At 36.0% G+C, this 25,271-nt stretch overlaps 3 protein-coding genes across 4 annotated transcripts; all 3 read left to right on the top strand.

The window, feature by feature from the left end:
• The first annotated feature begins 1,591 nt into the window (after positions 1–1,591).
• lyrm9 (LYR motif containing 9) lies at positions 1,592–6,160 on the top strand. Its single transcript, XM_065280910.1, has 3 exons — positions 1,592–1,872; positions 5,078–5,170; positions 5,456–6,160. Exons 1-3 carry the CDS (start codon positions 1,747–1,749, stop codon positions 5,471–5,473), a joined length of 237 nt encoding a protein of 78 aa, XP_065136982.1. The 5' UTR covers positions 1,592–1,746; the 3' UTR covers positions 5,474–6,160.
• A 1,382-nt stretch (positions 6,161–7,542) lies between these two features.
• nos2b (nitric oxide synthase 2b, inducible) lies at positions 7,543–20,324 on the top strand. The gene is made up of 25 exons (XM_065279969.1): positions 7,543–7,602; positions 7,683–7,784; positions 10,879–11,027; positions 11,153–11,315; positions 11,394–11,485; positions 11,623–11,764; positions 11,837–11,976; positions 12,587–12,761; positions 12,854–12,955; positions 13,116–13,310; positions 13,430–13,512; positions 13,644–13,788; positions 15,312–15,416; positions 16,618–16,667; positions 16,751–16,925; positions 17,013–17,133; positions 17,289–17,367; positions 17,463–17,653; positions 17,738–17,904; positions 18,855–19,065; positions 19,337–19,424; positions 19,518–19,639; positions 19,718–19,866; positions 19,937–20,131; positions 20,280–20,324. Exons 1-25 carry the CDS (start codon positions 7,543–7,545, stop codon positions 20,322–20,324), a joined length of 3,246 nt encoding a protein of 1,081 aa, XP_065136041.1.
• Positions 20,325–21,605: 1,281 nt separating this feature from the next.
• On the top strand, positions 21,606–23,876 carry mrps23 (mitochondrial ribosomal protein S23). 2 transcript variants are annotated; one of them, XM_065280909.1, is made up of 5 exons: positions 21,606–21,770; positions 22,092–22,271; positions 22,712–22,789; positions 22,883–23,006; positions 23,088–23,876. In XM_065280909.1, the coding sequence occupies exons 1-5, from the start codon at positions 21,727–21,729 to the stop codon at positions 23,241–23,243; spliced, it is 582 nt and encodes a 193-aa protein (XP_065136981.1). In that variant the 5' UTR covers positions 21,606–21,726; the 3' UTR covers positions 23,244–23,876. The 2 variants fall into 2 exon arrangements, with proteins under 2 accessions (XP_065136981.1, XP_065136980.1); XM_065280908.1 differs by having other exon boundaries at positions 23,085–23,876.
• The last annotated feature ends 1,395 nt before the right edge of the window (positions 23,877–25,271 follow it).

Below are 25,271 nucleotides of genomic sequence, written 5' to 3'. Positions count from 1 at the left end.
CAATAAAAGTGACTCTGGAAATGTTGGTGCTTCTATCATCTGGCCTTGTATCTGTTGTAAAAAGACAACATGTTCCTCTTTGTTGCTGCACATAAACATGTGCTCTGAGATCTAATCAGAAGGCCTGGATGTGACTGTGGAGGAGTAAAAAGACATTGGGAAAATGCTGTGATGTCCCTTTTGCCAACTGGGGGAAGTTTCAAAACCATTAGCTATTTATAGAGGTTTACATTACACTCATCTCTAAGCAGCTTTGTGTGGTTTTCAGTATGGTCTATAGCAGTGGTTCTCAAACTTTTTCAGCGTGCGGCCCCCCTTGTGTACGGTGCATTCCTTCGCAGCCCCCCAAAGAAAATGTATGACTAAACAGTTCTAAAACTTAAAATAATGCATTAAATTATACAAAGTAGTGCTGTTGGTTGGTAGCCTTATTTTTTTGGGTTTAATTACACATAATTCATGATAAATTAATATGGTATGGCATTTTTAAAGAGTAGCACAGTGGTCTCCAACATGGTGCCCGCACCGAGTTTGTGAGGTGCCCACCAAAGCACATTCTATTGTCTCAATTGTAATATTTATTACATATTTTTTATATTAGCTTGACTTTTTATGTATGTTTACATTTTAAACAATGATAAAACATATCAACATGTAAAATAAAATCAACAAGTAAAAGTTTTGAGTAGACTATATCAAAAAGTATCCCTCTAGGTTGTTTCATCCATTCTGATAACCCTTCCTCAAATAGGTTGGAGACCCCTGGAGTAGCATTACGGTGACAGCTTTTGTATAATTTTTCTGAGAATGTATGGAAAAAAGAAATTAACATTCTTTAATATAAGTCCACATGACACGACAACATATGTCTAACAGAGGTTTTTCTTGTTTATGATCAAGTGTGTAGATTCAAATTCTGAGCTGCATGTGTTTTTTGGTTTGTCTTGAGGAAAACAAAATGTTATCACTGATGTGTGGAAAATTTTGTGTGTACACATCAAGAATGACTTTGATGCTGTTAGGGCTTTTCCCTTTTGAACAATGAGAGCTTTCACTGGCACTCAATGAAATGAGAGGATTGTGGGTCGCCATCTGGACCCTTAGTGACTCAGTGCACAGACGTTCAGTCTTTTGGAAATTTTTACTTTCATTAGAAAAGTTCAAGATATCCTTTATTTAAGAATTAAGCATTCAGTAGAGAAGAATATTTATTTATAGTACATATAGAGAAGTGTTTGAAAACAAACACCTCCCCATACAAAATTTATCAAATCCTAACTAACCACAAATTAAATATGGTTTAACTACAGTCACCGAAGTTTAACCATGATATATTTTGTAAAACAATTTTTTAAAATCCCATAGATACGACATTTACTATATTAAAAACATGGTTACTTTTATATATCAACCAACCCCAGTATAAAAATACAGATTTTCTCTGTAACAAGAGTCACAGTTAGAATGTATGCAAAACAAACAATTATCGGACAAATCATGCCTTTTTTTGAAAAGGTGCTGAGTTACCTTGCATTAAGTAGGACTTTTATTTTGAAAAGGTTCACTTCATGGCAGGAAGTAATTCCCTCGCCGCAATGCAAAAACTCAACAGGTTCAAACTGTGTACAATACAATCGATGAGTCCCAACATCAACGTACCGCTCTAAGCAACATATGTTCAATGTTGTGATTTTGTTTATGTAAATAAGTAAATATTAGTAAGTGAACTTTATTGAAAGTGTCCTCATGTGTCCTCTGGCAGGAGCTGAGCTTGTGCGCACACCGGTGCATTTGTATCGCTATCTACTGCGCTGTTGTAAACTCTTGCCATCAGCTGCAGTGCAAACACATTATAAACATGCCATCAGACAGGTAAAGACGGATTTTTAGTAACTTGTCACTGACAAAATTAAAAGGCAGTTTGCGTTTTTGCACCCACGTGAACTGTGGTAAAATTATCAAGCATTAGATTTTTTTTTCGAACCTTACCATAGTAAACATTGAAGTATACTACAGTATTTAACTTTACCACCGTTTATCAATTCACTATATATTCACATCAGTGTAGTACTAAATGCAAATATACTACAGAATTTTGCATGTGGGCATTACTGTATCATATGATACAGATTAAACAGCAATGGGGTACATTAAGGCAACGGTGGTTGAGGAGATTCCCCCGTTCATATGTAAAGCGCTTTGAGTACTAAGAAAAGCGCTATATAAATGTAAGGAATTATTATTATTACTCATTGGGGGATGTATATAGTGTATATAGTCTTGTAATTTTGTTCAGTTTAAAGGGATAGTTCACCCAAAAATGAAAATAATGTCATCATTTACTCACTCTCATGCTGTTACAAACCTGTTTAAATTTCTTTGTTCTGATGAACACAAAAAAAGAAACTGATCAGAGGGCCCATTGACTTCCATAGTAAGAAAAATTTACTATAGGCCTACTATGGAAGTCAATGGGGCCTCTGATCGGTTTGGTTACAAACATTTCTCAAATATCTTCCTTTGTGTTCATCAGAACAAAGAAGTGGATACAGGTTTATATATATATATATATATATTTTTTTTTTTTTTTTTTTTTTTTTTTGTAAAATTTCCCTTTAAGTTGGGATGAAAGTGGTTTGATTTTGTCTGTTAACTTTTTAACTAAAACGTTCTTGCTGTTTAAACACGATTTAATAGCCATACCTGCAAACTAGTCGCTTTTCGGCGAAAATCGCCGTTTTGAATTGAAAAAGGTCATCCACGTGAATCATGTAGATCCGAAGAGTTTTTGTTTTTTTTTGGGGGGGGGGGGGGTCTAAACTTCCCATAAACGGGAGTTTCAAAAACCTACTGCGGTCTGTTTCACAAAAACAATAAAAGCTCTTTGGTCATCACGTGAGGTCATCACAGTGTGGTTAAGGTTAGGATAGCCGATTGGTCGATGGATGGGAGCTGAACAAATGGGGTTACGTGAAGGGCGGGTCTTTGCGTTGCCAGCAGCTTCTATTAAAAGGCCTTGGCTGCATCAGCTTTCCCGCGGATTAAACTTTTCACGCTACCGCTACTGACACTGACGTTTGTTTTGAGGTTAGTTTTGAGGCACTTTGAGGCACTTTTGCTTGTCCGATTGCTGCAGGTTTTTGAAAATATAAGCCATTCTTGCTGCTCATAAAGGGTTTAAACATTGACATGCGCTCTTTTATATGTCAATGGCATTAATTAGGCATCGTTTAAAGGTGGAAATCTTACTGTTCAGATGCATACTAGTTCAAGATAATTTGCGATTTATAGATTTCACATCTGAAAGAAAGGGGTAACGTTAAGCGCGTTTTCTGTGCGTGCGTTTGTTCTGTGAATCACACGCAGAGGTGTAAAGTAAATGTACTTTGTTACTGTACTTAAGGTTTTTTTTTGGCTACTTTGTACTTTGTACTGAGTATCAAAAATATAAGCAACTTTTACTCTCTACTCAATTACATTTTTGATTGGGTATTTGTACTCTTTACTCCACTACATTTGAAATGACACTTAACGTTACTCGCTACATTGTTTATTCGTCAAATAAAAACGAGACGAAAGTGTCAGAGGGTGAAGATGGATAGAATCTGTGGTCGCGAGGTACGCACAAACACACAACTGAGGGACTTCATCTGGCGCCACGCAGGGCAATCCTATGATATCAAAATACTGCGAGAGCGAATCAAATACATATGGAGAAGTCTGGTCTCGCGGTACTTTGATGTCAAACGCTGAATGGCTTGCGTTGAGCCACCGTAGCGGGACATCTGCGTGCTGCGTATGCCATAAACTGTAGAGAAAAGTTCGCGTCTGGTCTGAGAGAAGAGATAAAGCGCAAACATATGGATGCATATCACATTTGCTTTTGTCAAGGGACCCTTTGTTAAACATGTGATGCTGCAATCAAAACAAAAGTGATGAGCGATTGCAGGAGGGCCATCCCGCACCTCAAAGGCAAGCACAAATGTTTACTCTGATGCTACTTTATCAGCTAACCTGAGCTGGTTGATATAACTTACTTTATAAGCCAAAATAAACCAGCGATGTCCTGTACTGATTGCCTGAGTAACTTAAGTACATTATAAGATTGATAATAAGTGTACAATTTCACTGTCCTCACATTAAATCAAGTATGCTGTAATGTATTTACTGTAAAGAGGGATGCATGACTGAAGAAATGTAGTGCACTTAATGTGAGATAGTGGTGTTACGTCTACTACATGTGTTTTCAATTAATCTTTCAAATGAACAACTTCACGTTTTTAATATGCAAATTTCTGTTACTGTATATTAACTGTAACAACCTACTGGACTCTATACTGGAATTTTTGATATATTTAGATTATAACTTTTTTAGGATTGGCCTAAATGTAAGAATATTTGGTAACACTTTACAATAAGGTTGATTAGTTAACATTAGTTAATGTATTAACTAACTTGAACAAACCACGAGCAATACATTTGTTACAGTATTTATTCATCTTTGTTAATGTTACTTAATACAAATTTAAGCTTTAATTGTTTGTTCATGTTAGTTCAGAGTGCATTAACTAATGTTAACAAGATTTTAATAAAGTATTAGTAATTGTTGAAATTAACATTAACAAAGATTAATAAATGCTGTATTAATGCAGTTCATTATTAGTTCATGTTAACTAATGTAGCTAACTAATGTTAACTAATGAACCTTATTGTAAACTGTTACCATATTTATATAACAATAGTAAGGGGGGGGGGGGTGCGGGCGCGTATACAATGTGTCACCTTTTTCAGCCCTTCTGAGTTTGCAGGTATGAATAGCAGCCAGGGAATATTGTCAAAAAGAGTTAAGAAAGTATTTAGTCATTGTTTTCGCCAGCAAAATGTTTAACAGTTTTGTATGTCCAAGATAGTCTATGTTTCTATGTAAAATAACAAAAAAGTCTGTAAAACCATATACATCATTGAAATTCACTCCCCCAGTCATTATTATCATAAGTGCTCTGTGTAGATTTATTTTCTGTATATTAGCTGAATTGAAAATGGTCTTACTGTCAGGTGTGAATGTGTTTTTCCGCAGAGCTTTAACAGCCATGCAGATGAAGATGATTCAGAGAGGATTCAGATAATGATTCAAAGAGCTATATCTGATGCAGACTGGGTATTAAATAAAGTAAGTTTATTGAGTCATGTTAAATGACTCTTACAGCATTAGACAAAACAATTGTCATTCGTTTGAATTGACTTAAAGGGGTGGTTTTCTGGACAGGGTTTAGATAAATCAGTTAATAGTTTGGGCATTTTAAGTAGTTTTTAAATCTTTGAAAAAAAAACAATACGTGTGCATCTACAATGTTTTTTTTTTTTTAATTAAAGCAGTTCAAACATGCATTTTAGTCTGGAACTTGAATATGACCTGTCCATGAAATTGAACCATAATCATTTTTGTGTTTCCCAGTACGCCAAAATGAAATGACCAACATGAAGAAAAAGACTGAACATACGAAAGCTTCAGAGCTGATAGAGGGAGGATGATGATCAAGGGAGATGTGATGCCACACTTACAGGTTACAGATCAAATCAGCCTAAAAGTAGCCAATTTTAACATATCAAACTTTTAAGAGCTGTTATAAAAAGTATACAGATATGTGGCCAATACTACCCAGTGCAAACTAAACTGGCAGTCTAGAAGTGACAGATGTCACACAAAAAAACTGAAATGATTTACTGTAATGTAGTTCATAATAAAGATAGAAAAGCAAGGTCTAAGTTCATAAATTTGTGTTTTAGACACTAGTTATGTACATGCAGATATCATGCATCAAAGTGTGATATACAGTATATATATATAATGATGACAATATAATATCAAAATGTAACATTTTCACATAAGAGTCAAGTGTGTTGAAAAAAAGGATTTGTTAAGATATTGTAAATAATTGCATTCTCTTTAAAGTGGTCATTGTCACAGGAAGAAAACCTGTGAAAAGAATATGCCTTAATTTACATTTTCAACACACATAACATTTCTTGTAGAACTGATAAATGCATTATAGAAATGAAACTTTGTTAAGTTATTGTGTCTTATTAATCTTGTTTAATGTTTGTGGTTTATGGGTATAGTAAAGGTTTGAATGTACAATAAAAACCCTATCAAACAATAGTATTGTGTCGGTGTGGTCACTTTAGTGATTAGTAGTGCATTGCACTTTACTTTCTAAATACAAACATATAAACATCATATAAAAACAATGAAGTGTTAGGACTCTCAGTTTTCAGAAGGAGAACAAAACTGCAATCGTTCTCGGGTTTCTGACACAATATGTTGGATTGCAAGAGTATGAATATACTAGCATTTAAGTATTACTATTAAATCAAAACGAAACTACAGATTTATAAATGAAAAGGTTTAATACCTTACTGACTTAAAGTTACAATGGAAATGGTTACACTATAAATGCATGAAATGGTAAAAAATACATGTTCAATTAACTGTTGCCAATATATGTGAGACATTACCTGATGGTATAGAGAACAGAGAAAGTAAGTTTAGAAGAAAAAGAGTCACAATTAAAAACTGAAAGCTTGGCCTAATGGACTGAACCCCAGAGCTCAGGTAAAGAAGAAAGGCATAGAGGATGAGCTGAGTCCAGGAGCAGAGCTTGTGGAGACCAACCCGAAGAAGAAGAGAAAGCAAAAAGACCCAGAGCTTATGAAAACATTGTCCTTTATCCTCTATACCTTGACCATGTGACTAAACCCAACATTATACATTTAAACAGACCAATCAGAAGCCCATCTTTAAACCCCCAACTGTACTGGCTGAAGAATTCTGCCAATAGTCAATGAAGACAGGAATGCAGATGGTGCAGGATGGAAATTGGGCTTGTGACAGAGTAATACATTCCTACATTTGTTAAATCTTGCAGAAGTAGCAAATGTAATTCTTTCTGTTGTCCTTATACATTTATTGCTTATTTTTTTCAGGGATGGAGTCTTTCAGCATGTGCTTGATAAAATAAAAATCTCTATAAAATCCTCAAAACACTTTCAAATTATTTCGTTCATGCATACATATCCACGTATTTTGTAGTTTAATGTGGAATCCTTCTGAAAGTTTTGGATGAACTACGTGCCTTTATTAGATTTGTCACATGACATAGTAAGATGCAGGTGTGCTTCCCCTTTGAATTCATTAGACCGTCGGAGTTTTACAGATACTGGATGAGTTTCTGTCGTGAGCTTTAGATTGTGACATTTGATAATAGCGGAGGTCAGATTTTGTTGATCTGCTAATGCCACGAGCAAGACTCTTGACCTGCCCTTATCCACAGGCATTTTAGCGCGAGTATAAAAGAAACTGAGGAAAGCCACTGCAGACAGAGAAAACATCGACTGACATCAAGGTAATATCGCAAGTTGCATGTTTTTATTATTATTATAGAAAGTAATATGTTTCTGTTATAAAATTATTTATATGCAACAGCACCTGTAGCCCATCCCAATATTTTGAATAATTATTATAATCAGTTATTTCAGAAAGATATGGGGAACCAGATTACTAAAGACGACAAAAACATACTCAAGCAGATAAAGATACATTCGGTGAGCAAACATACTTTTAAATGTAATGCAGTGTTATAAAATAAAAGCAGTTTCTTTAAATATTATTGGTGTTGCTATAGCAATGGGAGGGCAAGGTGAATAGATGCCCCTTGTCAAAGCAAGTGAAAAACTACGAGGATGGCTCGTGCTATCAAGATACTTTACATCACAGAGCGGTCAAGGTAAGAAATGACAAGACTTATACACATTTTTATATACATTTTGTTTATATATTGTAAAAAGTACTTAAAAACTTACATCAATTGGTAAAACCTAAAATATTTCAACATTTTCAACTTAAATTCCTTTAAAGTTCCCCTTGGTGTTACGAAGCAAATTTTATCCAACTTTACTTTTTACAGTGTATATAGGCTTTATATAGGGCCATGTGAGCATATTAAGATGTTGATTTATTGGTACTTACACATGTACACTGTAAATATAAATTCTTAGCTGCCTCATTTTATCTTACTATTTTTTTAATTGTGACTTAACTTTATGTTGAGCAATTTCAACTTGTTTTCACGAGTTGCTGTAACTAAAACAAGTTGAAATTGCTTCACCCTGAAAGACCCAAATATAAAAAAAACTTTGAAAAAAATGTTTTACCTTTTATATGTTGTTGTAGGAGTCCTCTAATGCAGAAATAAATAGGTTTTTAATTTTTTAACATTTTAGTAATTTTCTATGAAAATTTTGTTATATTACAACATGCACAAAAAATGTGCAATGTTTTTCAGAGTTTATATAGCTCACACTTATCAGAGTTAAATGAACACTTTCAAGATAGGAACATTTTTAACACTAGGACAGTCACAAAAATGTTAAAGGGGACATATTATGAGATTTTTTTAAGATGTAAAATGGGTCTTTGGTGTCCCCAGAGTGCATATGTGAAGTTTTAGCCTAAAATACCTCACAGCTCATTAATTATAGCATGTCAAAATTTCCACTTTGTAGGTGCGAGCAAGAATTTGTCGTTTTTAGGTGTGTCCTTTAAAATCCAAATGAGCTGATGAAATGCAAACACTGATCACAATGATGGTGACCTTAAATCTTTAACTGCCACACCAAGAAAAAGGCATTTGAAAAAAAATTTGTTTGCATTTATTCTCTCCTTATGTCGCTAGTTATTTTTTTCAACACATCCCATTATTTTTTTTAATCGACCTCTACCAAATGGTTGATATGTCACTTGAAGGATTTCAAACACATACTATGGGATTAGAAAATTTGAACTATAACACTATTTTTTTACAAACATAATCAAAATAAAATAGTTTTGTATATTAAATCTTCTTTATTTATTGAAGTATAACATATTAAAATATTTCAGGTTTCATTTTAACACATGAAATGAAATGTTTCATGTTTTTTTTTTTTTGCGATAAAAATGACTAAAAGTAACAAAAATAAGGACTTTCTGCATTTAAAACCTAAAATAAAAGAAGGATTATTTTTAGATAAATTAAAGGGGTCATGGCATGAAAATCTGACTTTTTCAATGTTTAAGTGCTATAATTGGGTCCCCAGTGCTTCTATCAACCTAGAAAATGTGAAAAAGATCAACCCAGTTACTTTGTTTTGATAAACCATTCTCTGCAAGCACGTGAAAAAATAGGTAATTGAAATTTGGCTCCCCTTGTGATGTCAGAAGGAGCTCTTATTATAATAATACCGCCCCTTAATCTGCACTTTCCAACCACAGCACTGCCATTTAATGCAGAGAGAAGAGAGAGAGAGAAAAAATTCACAGCACAATTAAGTTTCAATTTCAACATACCACCATTGTGTACTTCATCCGCTCTTTTGCATTTTAAAGGACACACCCAAAACGGCACATTTTTGCACACACCTACAAAGTGGCAATTTTAAAATGCTATAATAAATTATTTATATGGTATTTTGAGCTAAAACTTCACATATGTGCTCTGGGGACCCCAAAGATTTATTTGACATCTTACAAAAGTCTTGTGACATGGTCCCTTTAACATTTTTTTGTAAACCAGCAATGCTGTGTAGTAGGGATGTAACGATTCAACCGTGTGTCCCATTAAAAATGCCTGTCTGAAATCGATTCTGAATCGTAAGTCTGCGATTCTTTGTTTTATGCACAGCTTGTGCGTGTACTACGGCATGTGGTCAGTAGGAAGTCCTTTTCAATCTAAAATCATTACGAGTCGGAGTCGTTTATAACTTGCATTTAAAAAAGCAAGAGTCGTTAAACAAAATCATTTAAAATATTCTTTATTATCATGAAAATACCTGAAACAATTTAAAGAACAGTGATATAAATATTCCTGTAGACATTTCCTGGAATAGCATTCGTAATGCTACTTCTTCTGTGGCACAAAGGGAGTTTCTGCACGGGAGCGCCCCCTGGCGTTCGGATGTGCCTGGATTTCACCGTAATTCAATCAAATTCATTCATTGAGAAAACGCGCATTTGCACGGTTAATCGTTACACCCCTACTTTGTAGTGTAAGCCAGTGTTACAAACAATCCTTCAAACAATTTAAAACATCATTTAAGAAGTAATTTTTGATTAATTAATCAGTAATTATGATTTCCATTCATTAATTATATGAATTCATTATATTTATTTTTAAAAAAAATCCAGAAGTGGCAAAAAAAATTAAGAAATGATCTCAATATATTCAATAAGAAATAACAATAGCTGTGTCATATTCATAATGATCAGAAATGTATATTTCATAGCAAATAGTACATTCTGACTGCAGAAATGGATGATCTGTAAACATTACCTTAGCTTTTCACCATAAAGTTACAAATCAACCATTTGGTTGAGCATGTTTTTGAAAAATGATTAAAAACATAAGAAAGTTTTTTCATGGCACCAAGTAACATCATTTTTTAAAGTTAGGGCTCTTACAGTGTAATATGTCAAAAAATATGCTTTCCTAGCCAACATTTTTAATGGTAAGTCAATTTGATTGAACTTAAAAATTTAAAGCAGCTAATATTTTTTTACAGTGTATCATTTAAGTTTTTAACTTATCATGTTCTTTATTTATGTAGATTTGTTTTGAACATGCTTAAATCTAAATATTGTTTATATTTTTAAATTATATGGTAAAGAGTTACAAATTAGCCTCTAAATTATTTAGTATAAATGCTGCTAATTGATTGAGTAATTGTGCATTGATTGTAAAATGACTATAAGCTTTTGTTTCTATAAATTAGGTAAAATGCATTATTGTTGTTAAAAAATACATAATAGTAAAATAATAAAAGTTTATTTCTCTTTTATTTTAGAAACAGATGTGCACAACTAATGTTTGTGAGGGTTCTATTATGAGTTCAAAGTCCCTGATGCGGTGTCCCTCCTCTACTCTGCCAGGCTCCAATGAAATCCTTGTGCAAGCTATTGACTTCATTAATCAGTATTACAAGTCCATTAAAAAGTAAGAAAGAACCTATCGCTTCCAATTTTATTTTGTATTTTCCCCTTGTTTAATGCCACAATAAATCAGATCATGAACACTTGCTTCATTTAAATATTCACAATTGTTTGGTGTTTTAAATTTAGCACAAAAATTGAGGAGCACCTGGCTCGTGTGGAGGAGGTTTCCACACAAATAGATGCAACGGGATCATATCAACTCACAACAAAGGAACTGGAATTTGGGGCTAAGCAGGCTTGGAGAAACGCACCGAGATGCATTGGCAGAATACAGTGGGCTAATCTGCAGGTGCTTTTCATATCTGATGCAAACTAAACATTATGTGTAGTGTGTGTCATGGCACAGTTTTTCAATTGTCCTGTTCAGGTGTTTGATGCACGCAGATGCAGAACAGCAGCTGATATGTTCCAGGTGCTGTGTGATCACATTCAGTTTGCCACTAATGGAGGCAACCTAAGGTAGGCGAAAATTTAAATTAGGTACATAAATACTGCATATACTGTATGCTTTTTAAATTTAGAATTTTACAAGAATCCAGCTTCATTAAAGATTCATTGTCTTGCACATTTAATGAGATCCATGTTTATTTTGACAGGTCCACCATTACTATATTTCCACAAAGAACCGACAGCCAACATGATTTTCGCGTATGGAATACGCAACTTATAAGATACGCCGGTTATAAGATGACAGATGGCACAATAATAGGAGATCCTGCCAGTGTTGACTTTACAGAGGTAACTATCTGTCTATATTATATACATATTCTATAAGGTATTACAGTACATTGCATTGTCTTGTTATTACAGATTTGCATCCAGCTTGGATGGACACCAAAGTATGGTCTGTTTGATGTGCTTCCACTGTTGCTACAAGCTAATGGAGAGGACCCTCAGCTTTTTGAAATTCCCGAACATTTGATTTTGGAAGTTCCCATGGAGCACCCACAGTAAGTGACCTCATACTCAATAGCTGCCTGGGAAAAACATGCCTTGGAAAGATTAAAATTAATGATTGATTGATAACCCTCGAAACCATTGGGTAACACCATCATGTTTCAACGGTTCCCCCCCAAAAATTCAAAGTCAGACATTAAGTGCTTTTATATGCGTGTTATTTCAAGTTCAGTTTTGTTTTTATAGACAACCAGAGCACTTGAGATGAGGTGCTTAAATTTCTAATATTTATTAAAAGCTTGATTAAAAAGAACCATCTTTAAGTACCTTAAGTACCCAAGAGTGGAAAAGCCATTCAAATCTAAGACAACTTGTCTCAGCACCACATTCTTTTATTTAGATACAACCATTGAGTTTGACCACTGAGACCCAATGTCATGTACTCAAAGATAACTAATTAGTTTTCTCAAGCACTGTGTGAATTTGGCTGAAGTGTTTGTAGACACAATTGAGCCACAATTGTCCATTGGAGCAATTCTGGAAACATAGCTAACATATATGAGAGGAAAATGGGCAAATTAAAGTGAAGTAAAATATATTTGACCTAATTAATATATTGAACTGTTAGCAGCAACATATTTCTACTTATATTTTTTTCTTTAGGTGGGAATGGTTTAAGGATTTGAATCTCCGTTGGTATGCATTGCCCGCTGTGTCCAACATGTTGCTTGAGATTGGTGGTCTTGAATTCACAGCATGTCCTTTTAATGGGTGGTACATGGGAACTGAGATTGGAGTGAGGGACTTTGGTGATGCCAAACGCTATAATGTTCTTGAGGTGCTTCAAGATTTCTTTTTGTCCCAAAGATTATACAATATAGAAGACTTAGAGGTTCTTTAAAACAGATTTTCTGTTATTATTTCCTAAAGCAAGTCGCTCGTAGAATGGGCTTGGAGACGCAAAAACTCTCTTCACTATGGAAGGATCAGGCCTTGGTGACCATCAATGTCGCAGTGATGCATAGTTTTCAGGTACATTCAGGGGTGTCTGGTGGGTTCAAAATTTTAATGTGAATGTGGTTGAATGTGCATAGTGAGAGATTAAATATAAATCTGTTGGTTTAGTGATATCTTTTTGTATAGATTTCATAAATTTTTAGTTTGAGGTGACCTCTTGTCTTTCTAAATGTAGAAAAATAAGGTCACCATCACCGACCATCATTCTGCAAGTGAGTCCTTCATGAAGCACATGGAGATGGAGGTACGCCTGCGTGGAGGGTGTCCAGCTGACTGGATCTGGCTGGTGCCACCAATGTCTGGTGCTTTAACACCTGTGTTCCACCAGGAAATGCTGAACTACATCCTGACACCATTTTATTATTACCAGGTATCTTCCTAATGTATCAGAGATGTCTGCAAAGAAATGCTGCTTTATTGGAATATTCTTGTGTTGCTGATATAAAGACGTGACGTGTGATATGAAAAATATGGTTTGCCCTGTTTTAGCCTGAACCGTGGTTGACGCACAAGTGGAATAACAAGAGAAAGAAAGCGAGAAGGCATATAATCAGCTTCAAAAGCTTGATAAGGTACTGCAATTTTGTGATAACATTTCTTCAAACAGAACAACATAACCCTGTTCTCTCTGAAGAGATCTGTCTGCAACAACATTATGAATGTTTCAAAGGTTAGATGCCAAATTCTTGTTTTTTTCCCCCAGAGTTGTGCTCTTCTCTCAAAGACTCATCAGATCAGCTTTAGCCAAGCGGGTGTGCTGTACCGTCCTCTACGCTACAGAAACAGGGAAATCTCAGACCTTTGCTAAGAAGCTCAATTCAATGCTAAACTGTGCCTTTAGCTCCAGGGTAAGAGAAGCGTTACATTCAACACTTAAGATTTCGGGATTACAAAAATTATTGTGTACACATTCTTTTAAACATATTTGAATGGGAAGCTGTGTAAGGCAGATTGAGAAAAAGTAACAAAACAAGATGGCACTTGATAGTTCTTAAACAGATAATGGGGCGGTTTTCCAGACAGGGTTTAGATTAATCCAGGACTAAGCCTTAGTTATATCTAAGTAATATAATTATCATTATTAGTTACTCCTTTCAAAAGTAATTATATTACTTTACTTATTACTCCCAGCCAACAATTAGTTACACAACTAGTTACATTACTTTTCCATTACACCCCAAAAATTGGCAATTGCATAATCCATGTGAATCCATGAAAGTTACAGATAAATGAAGAGTAGGGGAGAACCGGGGCGAAAGTAATGCGGGACGAAAGTAACAAAGCGATTTTCTCAGAGCCCTGATAACATTTGCATTTCAAACTATGACAGCTTTTTTAACACGCAACCGTTGACAAAGCTGACCAATATCTTGTTATTTCATTGGAAATCGCCATTACACGCTGAAGAAGGGCGTTTAGCCCGAAACGTTCGTTGTTGGCGATTAAACGCTATTTTGCAATTTGAGCTGTGAGTGCTGTCCTTTTCTTACACTATTTGAGATTATTCACATTGAGGGATTCAGCACCTTGTTTAATTTATTCCTATTATCAGTAAGTGTGAGCGTGTTGTTGCATACAAAAGGTTAAATTAACTTCTGTAATTTAATAAATCAGTAACACATCAAATCTGCAATGGGGCTCAAGCAGGTGGAACCAACCCAACATGTTGGCAGAACAAAAAAGAGCCAGGTTCCTGCAAAAGTAACTACTAACTATATGGATGGTAACTGTACTATTATACGTTTTCGCAATTAGTTACACTACTAGTTACCAGGAAATGTAAAAGTAATAGTAACTAGTTACGGCCCAACACTGGTCACTGCAAGAAGCTTTTAAATTAAGTAATTAAAGGAACAGTATGAAGGATTGTGGCCAAAACTGGTATTGCAATCACAAAACTTGTGGCTAAAACTGGTACTGCAATCACACAACTGGTGGCCAATACACAAAATGACAACATAAACATCAGTAGAGGGCTGCAACTCCACTTTTTAAATGACAATATCCTGACCAGACCACTGTTGTCAGTGATATAAGTATTTGAAATGAAAATGATTTCTTAATGTCTAGTGACATATCAGAGCCATTTTATGATTAATTGATAGAAATTTCTTACCATTCCTTTAAGTTCAAACATCCATTTTAGTCTGGGGAACTGCCTCAACATGACTTTGTTTCTACCCAACTTACGATTCTTGTATACGCCACAGTACATATATTACAAAAAGTAATTACAAAAGTCCAAAATGATCCAATTCATCCGTCAAAGTTTTATTAGCTTTAATATGAATTACGGTTTTTTATGAGTTATGAATTCCTTATCAATAGCTATAAACAATCATAATGACAATTTTTGAATTTGTTCAAACAGCTTGTCTGTATGGAGGACTACAACATCAGTGAACTTGAGAATGAAAGGTTTCTGATGGTTGTCACCAGTACCTTCGGCAGTGGAGACTGTCCAAGAAACGGAGAGGTCTGGACCTTTTCATACACCTTACTGACCAGTGCTTTAAGTGGCCCAAAAGAGGTGCCGGTACTCTATTTTGTTTTGTTTTTTTGCTGACTCGACTCCTATTGTCAGGGTTTTATATTCAGCAGTAAACAGATGACATTGTAAAAATAATACATCCTTTTATAAGTTTGTGGATTTGCTTGAGCTAGAAAGAGCTATTATTGAACATAAATAAAATGTGCAAAAGGTAGATATGTGAGTAAAATTTCCAGCATGGTTAAATGCTAAAACTAGTTGTTCAGATAGAAAGAGCTTAAAAAAAACTTTAAAATGACACCAAGACCATGATCTATGGGTTCAAGAATAACAAAATACTGGCCATTTGAAACTCGAAATTTATAAGGAATATTTTGTCCCATTGTTTTCCATTTTGCGGGTGGTAAACTACTGTGCGCGTCGTTCAAATTCATTGAATTTTCGTTCACTTGTAGTTTAGCAATTAAACTAAATGTCTATTACAATTTCAAAAATATTTTTACTCTGCACATCGCCTGAGGAAATCCGAAGTTGCATCAAGGGGAACCAAACTGACAGCCGCGACAGCGGAGATTATCACGTACCTACAAAAGGGTATTGGATAAAGCTTTGCGTCTGACCGGCAGTGATATCATTCTGGCTTGGTGGGATGTCAGCCAGCGAGTCCTCTAATTCTGACCTTGTTCTTTTACTACTCAGAGTCTAAAACAAGGAGGGCATGTTAAGTGTTCATTGTATTTTAATTTTAACCGAGCAGCAAAAGCGACGCATGCGCTTTTAACTTGTAAACTCAAGGGTGTATGGGTAATGTAGTCTCTGCTCTCGGTAGGAAGCGTACATTGTGAAGGGCGCTCTGAAAAGCGGCAGCGCAGCCAAAGGATTAAATTAAACAGATGTGCAAATGAGCGTTCCACTACGCCAAAAGCACGTTCTGGTCGCACGGAGAGGTGGTGGTACACTCAAGAGCTATATTTGGAAGTGGCGGTACTGAGTACCGGCGCGTTCCGGCCCACTTAAAGCACTGTTACTGACCTAAAAATGTTAGAAATCATCATCCAACATAATTAGCACAGAAATCATGCCAAAAAAGTTATTTTGCTTGTACAAAAACACAACTGATTTCAGCCAAACAGATTGTATCTGATTGGTGAGTCTGTTTGGTGACAGGATTTTTTACTTTTCTCAGAGTTTCAAGAAACAGCTTTTCAGCCTGAGAACCCTAAAAAACAAAGTCAGGTTAGTAAAAAAGGTAAATTGCTGATGCTACTCCTGTACAAACTGTATTGTTAATGTACCAGAAAACCCTTTCCCATACACAGGTACTGTGTGTTTGGTCTCGGCTCTCGCATGTACCCACAGTTCTGTGCGTTTGCTCATGCTGTGGATAGTAAGTTTGCAGCGCTGGGAGCTCGTCGCGTTTCCCCTACGGGGGAAGCAGATGAACTGAATGGACAAGACGAAGCTTTCTCAACCTGGGCTTGCGCTGCTTTTAAGGTTGTGAATCGTGTGGATTGTGAATCGATGCTGGTGACGTAAAGGAAATTGTGTATGAGAGCCATTGTGCTTCTGTTTTATTTTTAGGATGCATGCAAGGAGTTTAACATTCAAGGAGAGCTTCCTGGATCTGACCGCCTGGTGGACTCTTGGGATCCTCAGAAACACAGAGTTCAGAATGACAGCTGTACATTTGAGAGAATCGCAGGTACATCTGGGTTTGTTATTTTGTAATACTTGAGTCAAGTCTGTGAATGTAAAGAAAAGTAAAGCACACAATACTTATATACCTAGGACTACTAGGATTACCCAATAAGAATCACATTTTCTAGAAATCTCTCTAAACCTGGCTTGGTTTTACAGCTTTGTCTGCCCTTCATTCTAAAACTGTGGTTCCCTTGAAGCTGAAAAGAAGACATAATCTACAAAGCCCGCAGTCAAGGTTTAACCCACAATCTTGGTGTTGGATGCGCACCTGTTTATAATTGTTTAATTTTAGAACAATATTGATTACCTGCCTCATCTCCACTTTTTCAGTTGTTCTACAATATTGGTGGAGTTGGAGATGGATGGGAATGCTGAGCCCTTAAATTTTGTCCCTGGAGATCACATAGGGATTTTTCCAGGTAACTCACCTGAGCTGGTGGCTGGTATCCTCAAGCGCATCTTCAATGCCCCTCCTATCAACCAGAGCCTTCGTTTGGAATTCCTCAGTGATTCTTACCCTGGTACTGAACCATGTCACCTAATTATGTAATTATAATAATGGACATCTTAACAACATAATGATGGATAATAATATTGTCTTGCAGATGGTGAAAAGTGGCAGAGAGATGAACGATTACCCCTGTGTCCTCTTGCCCAAGCCCTGACGTACCTTCTGGATGTCACCACCCCACCCTCACAAAGCCTGCTCCGTAAGCTATCAAAAATGGCAAGACAAGACGACCATCGCCAGCGTCTACTGGCATTAGCAACAGTAAGTGACTACTTTACTTACAGTAGTAAGTTATTTCACTGCCTTCTAGAATGCTTGATTCTGATTGGCCAGTATATTTTGTGTCCATATTGCCATAAGTTTTGAGACACCCCTCCAAATCATTGAATTCAGGGGTTCCAATCAATTCCAGTGAAAGGAACTCTTAATGCTTCATCATACCAAGACATTTTGGACAATTTCATGCTCCCAACTTAACAGTTTGGGATGGCCCCTTCCTGTTCCAGCATGACTGTGCACCAGTTCACAAAGCAAGGTCCATTAAGGCATGGATGAGTGAGTTTGGTGTGGAGGAACTTGACTGGCCTGCACAGAGTCCTGACCTCAACCCAATAGGACATTGTTGGGATACATTAGAGCAGAGACTAGGAGCGAGGCCTTCCTGTCCAACATCAGTGTCTGGCCTTACAAATGTGCTTTTAGAAGAATGGTCAAAAATTCCCATAAACACACTCCTAAACCTTGTAGAAAGTCTTCCAAGAAGAGTTGAAGCTGTTATAGTTGCAAAGGGTGGGCCAACTCCATATTAAACCCTATGGCTTGAGAATGGGATGCCATTCAGGTTCATGTGCATATAAAGGCAGGTGTCCCAAAACTTTTGGCAAAATAGTGTATTTACTCATGTGGCAAGTAGCCGTAATAAGCGGAATAAATGTATAATCAGACGTTTTTTTATCGCAAATAAACCCCTTCGTGTAATACAAGACCACCTGCTGATTTTCCTGTCATAAAACAAAGATTGAAACAGATCAGTAATACTCCATCACCAGATCATTACCTTACACAGCATCACTTTACGGTAATATGCTGTAGAATTGTTTCCAGTAAATGCATAAATCAATCTCAATGAATGGTAATATTTGTTCAATGGAACTGTTTACTTTTGATTTTTAAAGTTTTGTTAGTTAAACAAAGTAAACATCCGCACACAGGAGGTTCAGGTGTATGTTGCATGGAAGGACTTCCACAAACCAACATTCCTCGAAGTGGTGGAGGAGTTTCCCTCACTGGAACTGAATGCTGCCTTTCTCCTGAGCCAGCTACCTCTGCTGAGGCCACGCCTCTACTCAATAAGCTCTTCCCCTGACCTCCACCCTCACGAGCTCCACCTCACTGTGGCCGTGGTCAGCTATTACACACAGGGTATACAAAAGCAAAAACTTACACTATATCTTGTTCACATGTAAAGCTTTTTGAGTCTGTATAATGCGACTTGACTCCTTTTATTAGATTCCTTATTATTGAGTCACATTAGAGGGATGGCAAAAAAACTCATTATCTCATGGATAATTATCTCATTATCTCAAAGTGTCTGGTAGATGGTAATAATTTCTTTAGACCTAATGACCTAGAAGAACTTTCAACGTCATGAAATTAACTTTGAAATTAACTTGTTATTTTCTGCCTTATTTAGCAGGAAAGGGTTCACTGCATTTTGGTGTCTGCAGTACCTGGCTTAATACCATTAAAGAAGGAGACACAGTGCCCTGTTTTATCCATAGGTACCACATTTCACATTCTTAAGAGATAATTTTAGTAGTTAAGCATCTTAACTTCGTTATAATATGAACGTTTTACTATTCAAACAATTGCAGCTCGGATGGGTTCCACCTCCCATCTGACCCCAGCACTCCCTGTATCCTTGTGGGCGCTGGGAGCGGCATCGCTCCCTTCAGAAGCTTCTGGCAACAACGATTCCATGACAGCAAGAAAAGAGGTATTGATTTGTATCCTGTATTCAAGTGTTTTAAAGTTTCGCTGTCTAATTGTTGTTGTGTTATTTCTCCTTCTGTAGGTCTGAAAGGAAATCCTATGACACTGGTGTTTGGGTGTCGAAGTTCAGAGAAAGATCACCTTTACAAAGAAGAGACTCTGGACATGCAAGATAATGGCACTCTGGACATTATTGCAACGGCCTACTCTCGACAAGCTGGCCAACCTAAGGTAGAACTTAATACCACTTTGAATCTCCCACCAAATCAACATTTGAAGTGACAATGAGCTGTTGGTACAGGTTTATGTTCAGGATGTCCTGCGAGAACAAATGAATGACAAGGTCTTTGAGGTTCTGCATCAGAATCGTGGTCATCTGTACATATGCGGGGGCTTGAACATGGCCCGTGATGTGGCCTCCTCAATTCAAGAAGTCCTGGTCAGCTGGTTAGACATAAGTCTCGCTCAGGCTGAAGAATATCTTTCAAGGCTTAAGGTGAACATGCTGACACATTTCATTGCCAATAAAATATAACACCTTATATTGCCTTGAAGCATTTCTGCTATTGCCAGGTTGTTTTTCTTGTTCTAATGTGTCATTATATGTATGTTCAATAATTGCATATGATCCTGCTTGCTTACAGAATGAGAGGCGCTACCATGAGGACATTTTTGGGTCCTGGTGCTGATGAACCATCTTTGTGTTTTTAAGAGATCACAACAAACACACACACACACACACACACACACACACACACACACACACACACACACACACACACACACACACACACACACACACACACACACACACACACACACACACACACACACACACACACACACACAAAGAGAGCAATCCTATAAGTTAATTATTTTTATGTTTTTGTAAAGTCTTGTCCACAAACAACATTACCGCTAAAGTGTGGATAAATGTGTAGTAACTCATAAATGAACACCAGTATGACACAGCAGCATAATACTATCCAGCACCTTGGTTATCAAACATAACTTTATATGTAGCCTATAGTTGTAATTATAGTGAAGAGTCTTTATTTCTTGCACTGTAAAATGAACACTGTTTTTCATGCTTTTACCATTTTAACAGTCTAACCTGTTGGTTGTTTAATAAATTTTTATTTGCTTTTGGTAAGATGATCTACACTGTGGTAACTTTTTGCAGGGGCAATCCTTTATTACTAGCTCCAGCTAACAACAGTAGACTTCCCATCAAACCCACAAAAGTCTAAATCCTAGTGGGAAAAAATATCTGTTGCATTTTTCTAAATGCAATTAAATGATTTCATAAAAAATTGAGTAATAACTAAACAAATTCACTTTTTTACAGAATTTCACTATTCATTATTACTTGGTAATATTGATATTTTAAGATGTGGACAATTTTGTCTAAAATTCTAGATTTTTAATAGGGTCTCTTACTTTTGGACCGCATTTTATGTGTCAGTCTTCATCTTAAAAGCTGCAATTCGTGACATTATTGAAAAAGTACATCAATTCAGTGCTCAACTATTACCCAGATTTCCAACGACAAGCTTACAGTTGATCTGACAAGTAAAGTTGACGGGAAACGCGATTTTGAAGTCATTTGACTTCAACAGGTAAAGAAAAAATAAAATAAACTTTCATTTTAAAATAAAAAATATTAATATATAAAAAACTTGCAATTTAATGTTTTACACAAAAACAAAAAGATGAAATCGATGGAAGAGTAAAGGTTATCGTGCAGTTTTTCCAACATGTGGAATTTATTATGTTAGTACTATATATGTTTCCTTATATATAATTTCTTCTCATATTGTTAAAAAATACGAAAATTATTATATCTGTGATCTGTGGTATATATGGCATTTGATAATAAACAAAAATGTTATATTAAATAATACCATGGAAAACTCTTATTTTGTTTTTATCCCGGAGCATTTGTCTTTAAAGGGTTTCTTTTCCGTAGCTACACCCGGAAGTAGACGACATGCACTGCAGTAAAGCGTGTTTTCCACTGTTGTCACTGTTTAATTAGGTTCTGTGGCGTTTTTAGTTTTAAATAAAACTCAGTGGTTACATACATTTGTTATGGCTGGCAGTCGACTTGAGAAATTCGGGACTGTATTTACAAGGTAAGAATGAATTACATGTTTGTGTGAAGACCATGGAGATCACGTCAAGGTTAACGACCATGATTTGGTTTGAAAACTGTCAAGTGAATAGGTTATGGAATATTATTCTTATTATTGATTATGTAATATTAAATAAAATGAAATAATTAAATTGTGCACTACTGTATGCATGTATGCATGCTTTTCATCTTGCTTATAAAGCTATTAACGTTAGGTGATTGTATGTTTCAAAGTTGTGCTTTTGCACTTTCCTGCTGCTGCTTGATAATTTATTGGGAATTTTCAAGACTTGGTTCTAACTTCTTGTTGTTATGTGTGAAGGGTTCGGGATTTAATGCGTGCTGGAGTCATAAAGCCGGAACAGAAACCCATCTGGTTTGATGTATATGCCGCTTTTCCTCCTAAAAGGGAGCCTTTATATGAGAAACCAGCGAGAAGAATAAAGAGACGAACAGAAGACAGCGTGCCTGAAATTTTTTACAAGGAGGATGAAATCAGAGCGTAAGGCAAAATAAACTGCACCTCATTTCCACCCGAGTGTTAATACTTCTCTCTTGTGTACCCAGCTAAGACCAGTTTAAGAAAGGGGTCAGCCCATCTTAAACCAGCTAAAACAATGCTGGGACCAGCTGGAAACCAGTGTCATTATTGATTCTTTTAATATATTATAAATCTGTTGATGTTAAGCTTCAGTTGAAAGCTTTTTTGTAAATTAAATAATATAATACATAATTTACATTTACGCATTTGGCTGATGCTTTTATCCAACTTAAAGACTTGCAGTGCATTACAAAGTATACGTTTGATCAGTTTTCATGTTCCCTGATATCAAACCCATGACCTTTTGCACTGCTAATGCTATGCTCGCTGATCTACAGGAATTTTACACAGCATACATATTCCCTTTATTAAATGTACATCTTTTTTTTGTATAATTTTAGGAAGTTTTTTGAAGTGTATGGTAATGGACCAAGAGCTTTTGAGCTCCTCAGACCCAACTTTGTATCACCTTGTCAGAGGTAAGCTACCGTGCTTCCACCCAAGTCATGCAGTTGTGTAAAGTAATTTTTCTGTGTATAGTTGTATTAAATCCTGCCACTGTGTTTGAGCAGGTTTGTATTGAAGTACAGTGAATTGGAAAGGCGTGGTGATGTAAAACAAGAGATGCTGTTTGAAGAAACCGCTAAAGCTCTCCTCTCAGAGGGGGTTCTTTTAAGGAAAAGGGGAGGACCAGCGGTGAGTATGAGTTTATGGTATCTTAATAATATCATGAGCAGTAGAATGAAGTTATTTAATTTTCCATCATGTCTCCAGCAGGTGGCGATAGAGGCACGTGATCCTTTGCTGAACATGAAGTTGACCGAAATGTTGGCAGAGCAGCAAAGAGACACAGACGTTGAGACAGATGTTGCAAAGAAGCAGCCGGAGGAGGAGGCAGACAATGCTGACAGCCAGTCGACATCAAAAATATAATTTCCTCCTTTCTGTTAGGAAAACATAAACTGGTCCTGCCTCTGGTAAATTCCTCGGCACAGAATGCTTGAACACAGATATTGTTTGGTTGGTTTGGGACTCTGTTTGACTCCAACGGCATTATTCGGTTGTTCCCTTCTTGGTATTAAATGATTGAAGTTGAAGACATGTACAGTTACAGCTTTTTTTGGCTTGATTCTTTATGCCAAGCAGCTGTTAAAGACCATATCTGACAGCGATTTTTATGTTCTGTAATACAGAGCTAGAGTATTATATTTTAATGTCTGTGTGGAATAAAAAATGTGGACTGTTTAATTAAAGTACTTAAGTGTCCATTAACGACATTAGCGGGGAAAGTATCAGCATATTAAATACTCAGAAAACTGTAAAGATATAACACTTTATTAAGTCACTCCATAAACTTATGATTTACATCCATGATGATATAAAACCTTTTCCACTGTTCCAATTTATATGCATTTATTTACGCTTAGACATACAGTTGTGTGGAAAAACTAAATGTCGGTCCCTGCCTGACTTTTTATTTTTTTGCATGTTTGTCACACTTAAATCATGTATCAGATCATGAAACAAATGTAAATATTAAATTAAAGATATCAGAAGTACACCCAACATGCAGTTTTTAAATGAAGGTTTTTATGATGAAGCGGAAACAAAATCCAAACACACACATGACCCTGTGCAAAAAAATTAATCAGGAAGGAGGCCAACAGTTTTTTTACACCGCTGTAAATGTATGTCATAGGCATATTTCATTCAACCAATATTTATTAATACCAAAAACCTGACATTTTTGTGGTAATGTGTTTTATGATGTTTTTTTGTATGTATTTCGTTGTAACATGTCTTAGAGACCTACATGAAAAGAGCAGATCTCAAACATTTACAGTAATATCTAGTTCCTACAGAATGGCCTGTGGTTATGAAGTCAGCTCAAAACCTTTACGCAATCCTGCAAATACAGTTTACAATTTAAAAAAATATTTAATTAAAATGTTACATTTAAAAGTTAAATTATTGTAGCAACCTAGACTATATGTAGTGCACTAAAACTGAATCTGGTTATATTAGTCATGGTTGCTCACAGTGTTTATTGCAGAATGTGGGGGTGGAGGAGTGTTAGTGTAGTTTGCATGTGTGAAAATTTTAAACCTAACTTTTAAAGTCAACTTTGCTGTCATCAAAACCCCAAAAAGAGAATTTAAAATAAAAGATTAGTCATCTTCAAACACTCAGGGGTGGTTTCCCAGACAGGGATTATCTTAAACCAGAACTAGACCTTAGTTTAATTAGGAAATATAGTTTTAACAGACATGCCTTACTAAAAAGATTACTTGTGTGCATTTTGAGGCAAACAAAGGGCACTGATGTGTTTTAAGATATGTCAGTGCAAGATGTTTTCAGTTGAGACAGCTCTTACATTTATTGTAGTCTAGGACAATCTCTGTCATCGAAACCACCCATCAGGAATTAAAAATATTCTCTATGAACTAAAAACTGACCTTCAATTTGTCAGAGCTAGAACAAATTTGCATTGAAGGACATCACCTTGACCAAAGATTAAATGCGCACAGCAACACAAATAATGTGTCAGCTTTCATTGCTGCAACAGTACATAATGTACACGCACTGAATGGTAAATGTTACGAACAAATGAATGGCCTATAGCAGGGGTGTCCACTCCTGCTCATGGAGGGCCGGTGTCTCTGCAGAGTTTTATTCCAACCCTCATCAAACACAACTGATCCAGCTAATCAAGGTCTTACTAGGCAGACTAGATACTTTGAGGCAGGTGTGGTGAGGGAAGTTTTAGCTAAACTCTGCAGGACACCGGCCCTCCAGGACTGACTTTGGACACCCCTGGCCTATAGGGAAAAGATCTTGAATACTAATGTAATTACACTTGTTGAATTTAAAGAAACAATGGGTTTAAATCTACAAGAATAAGGTGAGAAAAATTTGAATTACCAATGCAATATAAAGAAAGCCAAAACAACACAAATGGCA

Source organism: Paramisgurnus dabryanus, chromosome 8 (genome assembly GCF_030506205.2).
Source record: "Paramisgurnus dabryanus chromosome 8, PD_genome_1.1, whole genome shotgun sequence".
Lineage (NCBI taxonomy): Eukaryota > Metazoa > Chordata > Actinopteri > Cypriniformes > Cobitidae > Paramisgurnus > Paramisgurnus dabryanus.
Note: the sequence above shows the minus strand (reverse complement) of the source record. Positions and strands in the feature narration are given on the sequence as shown.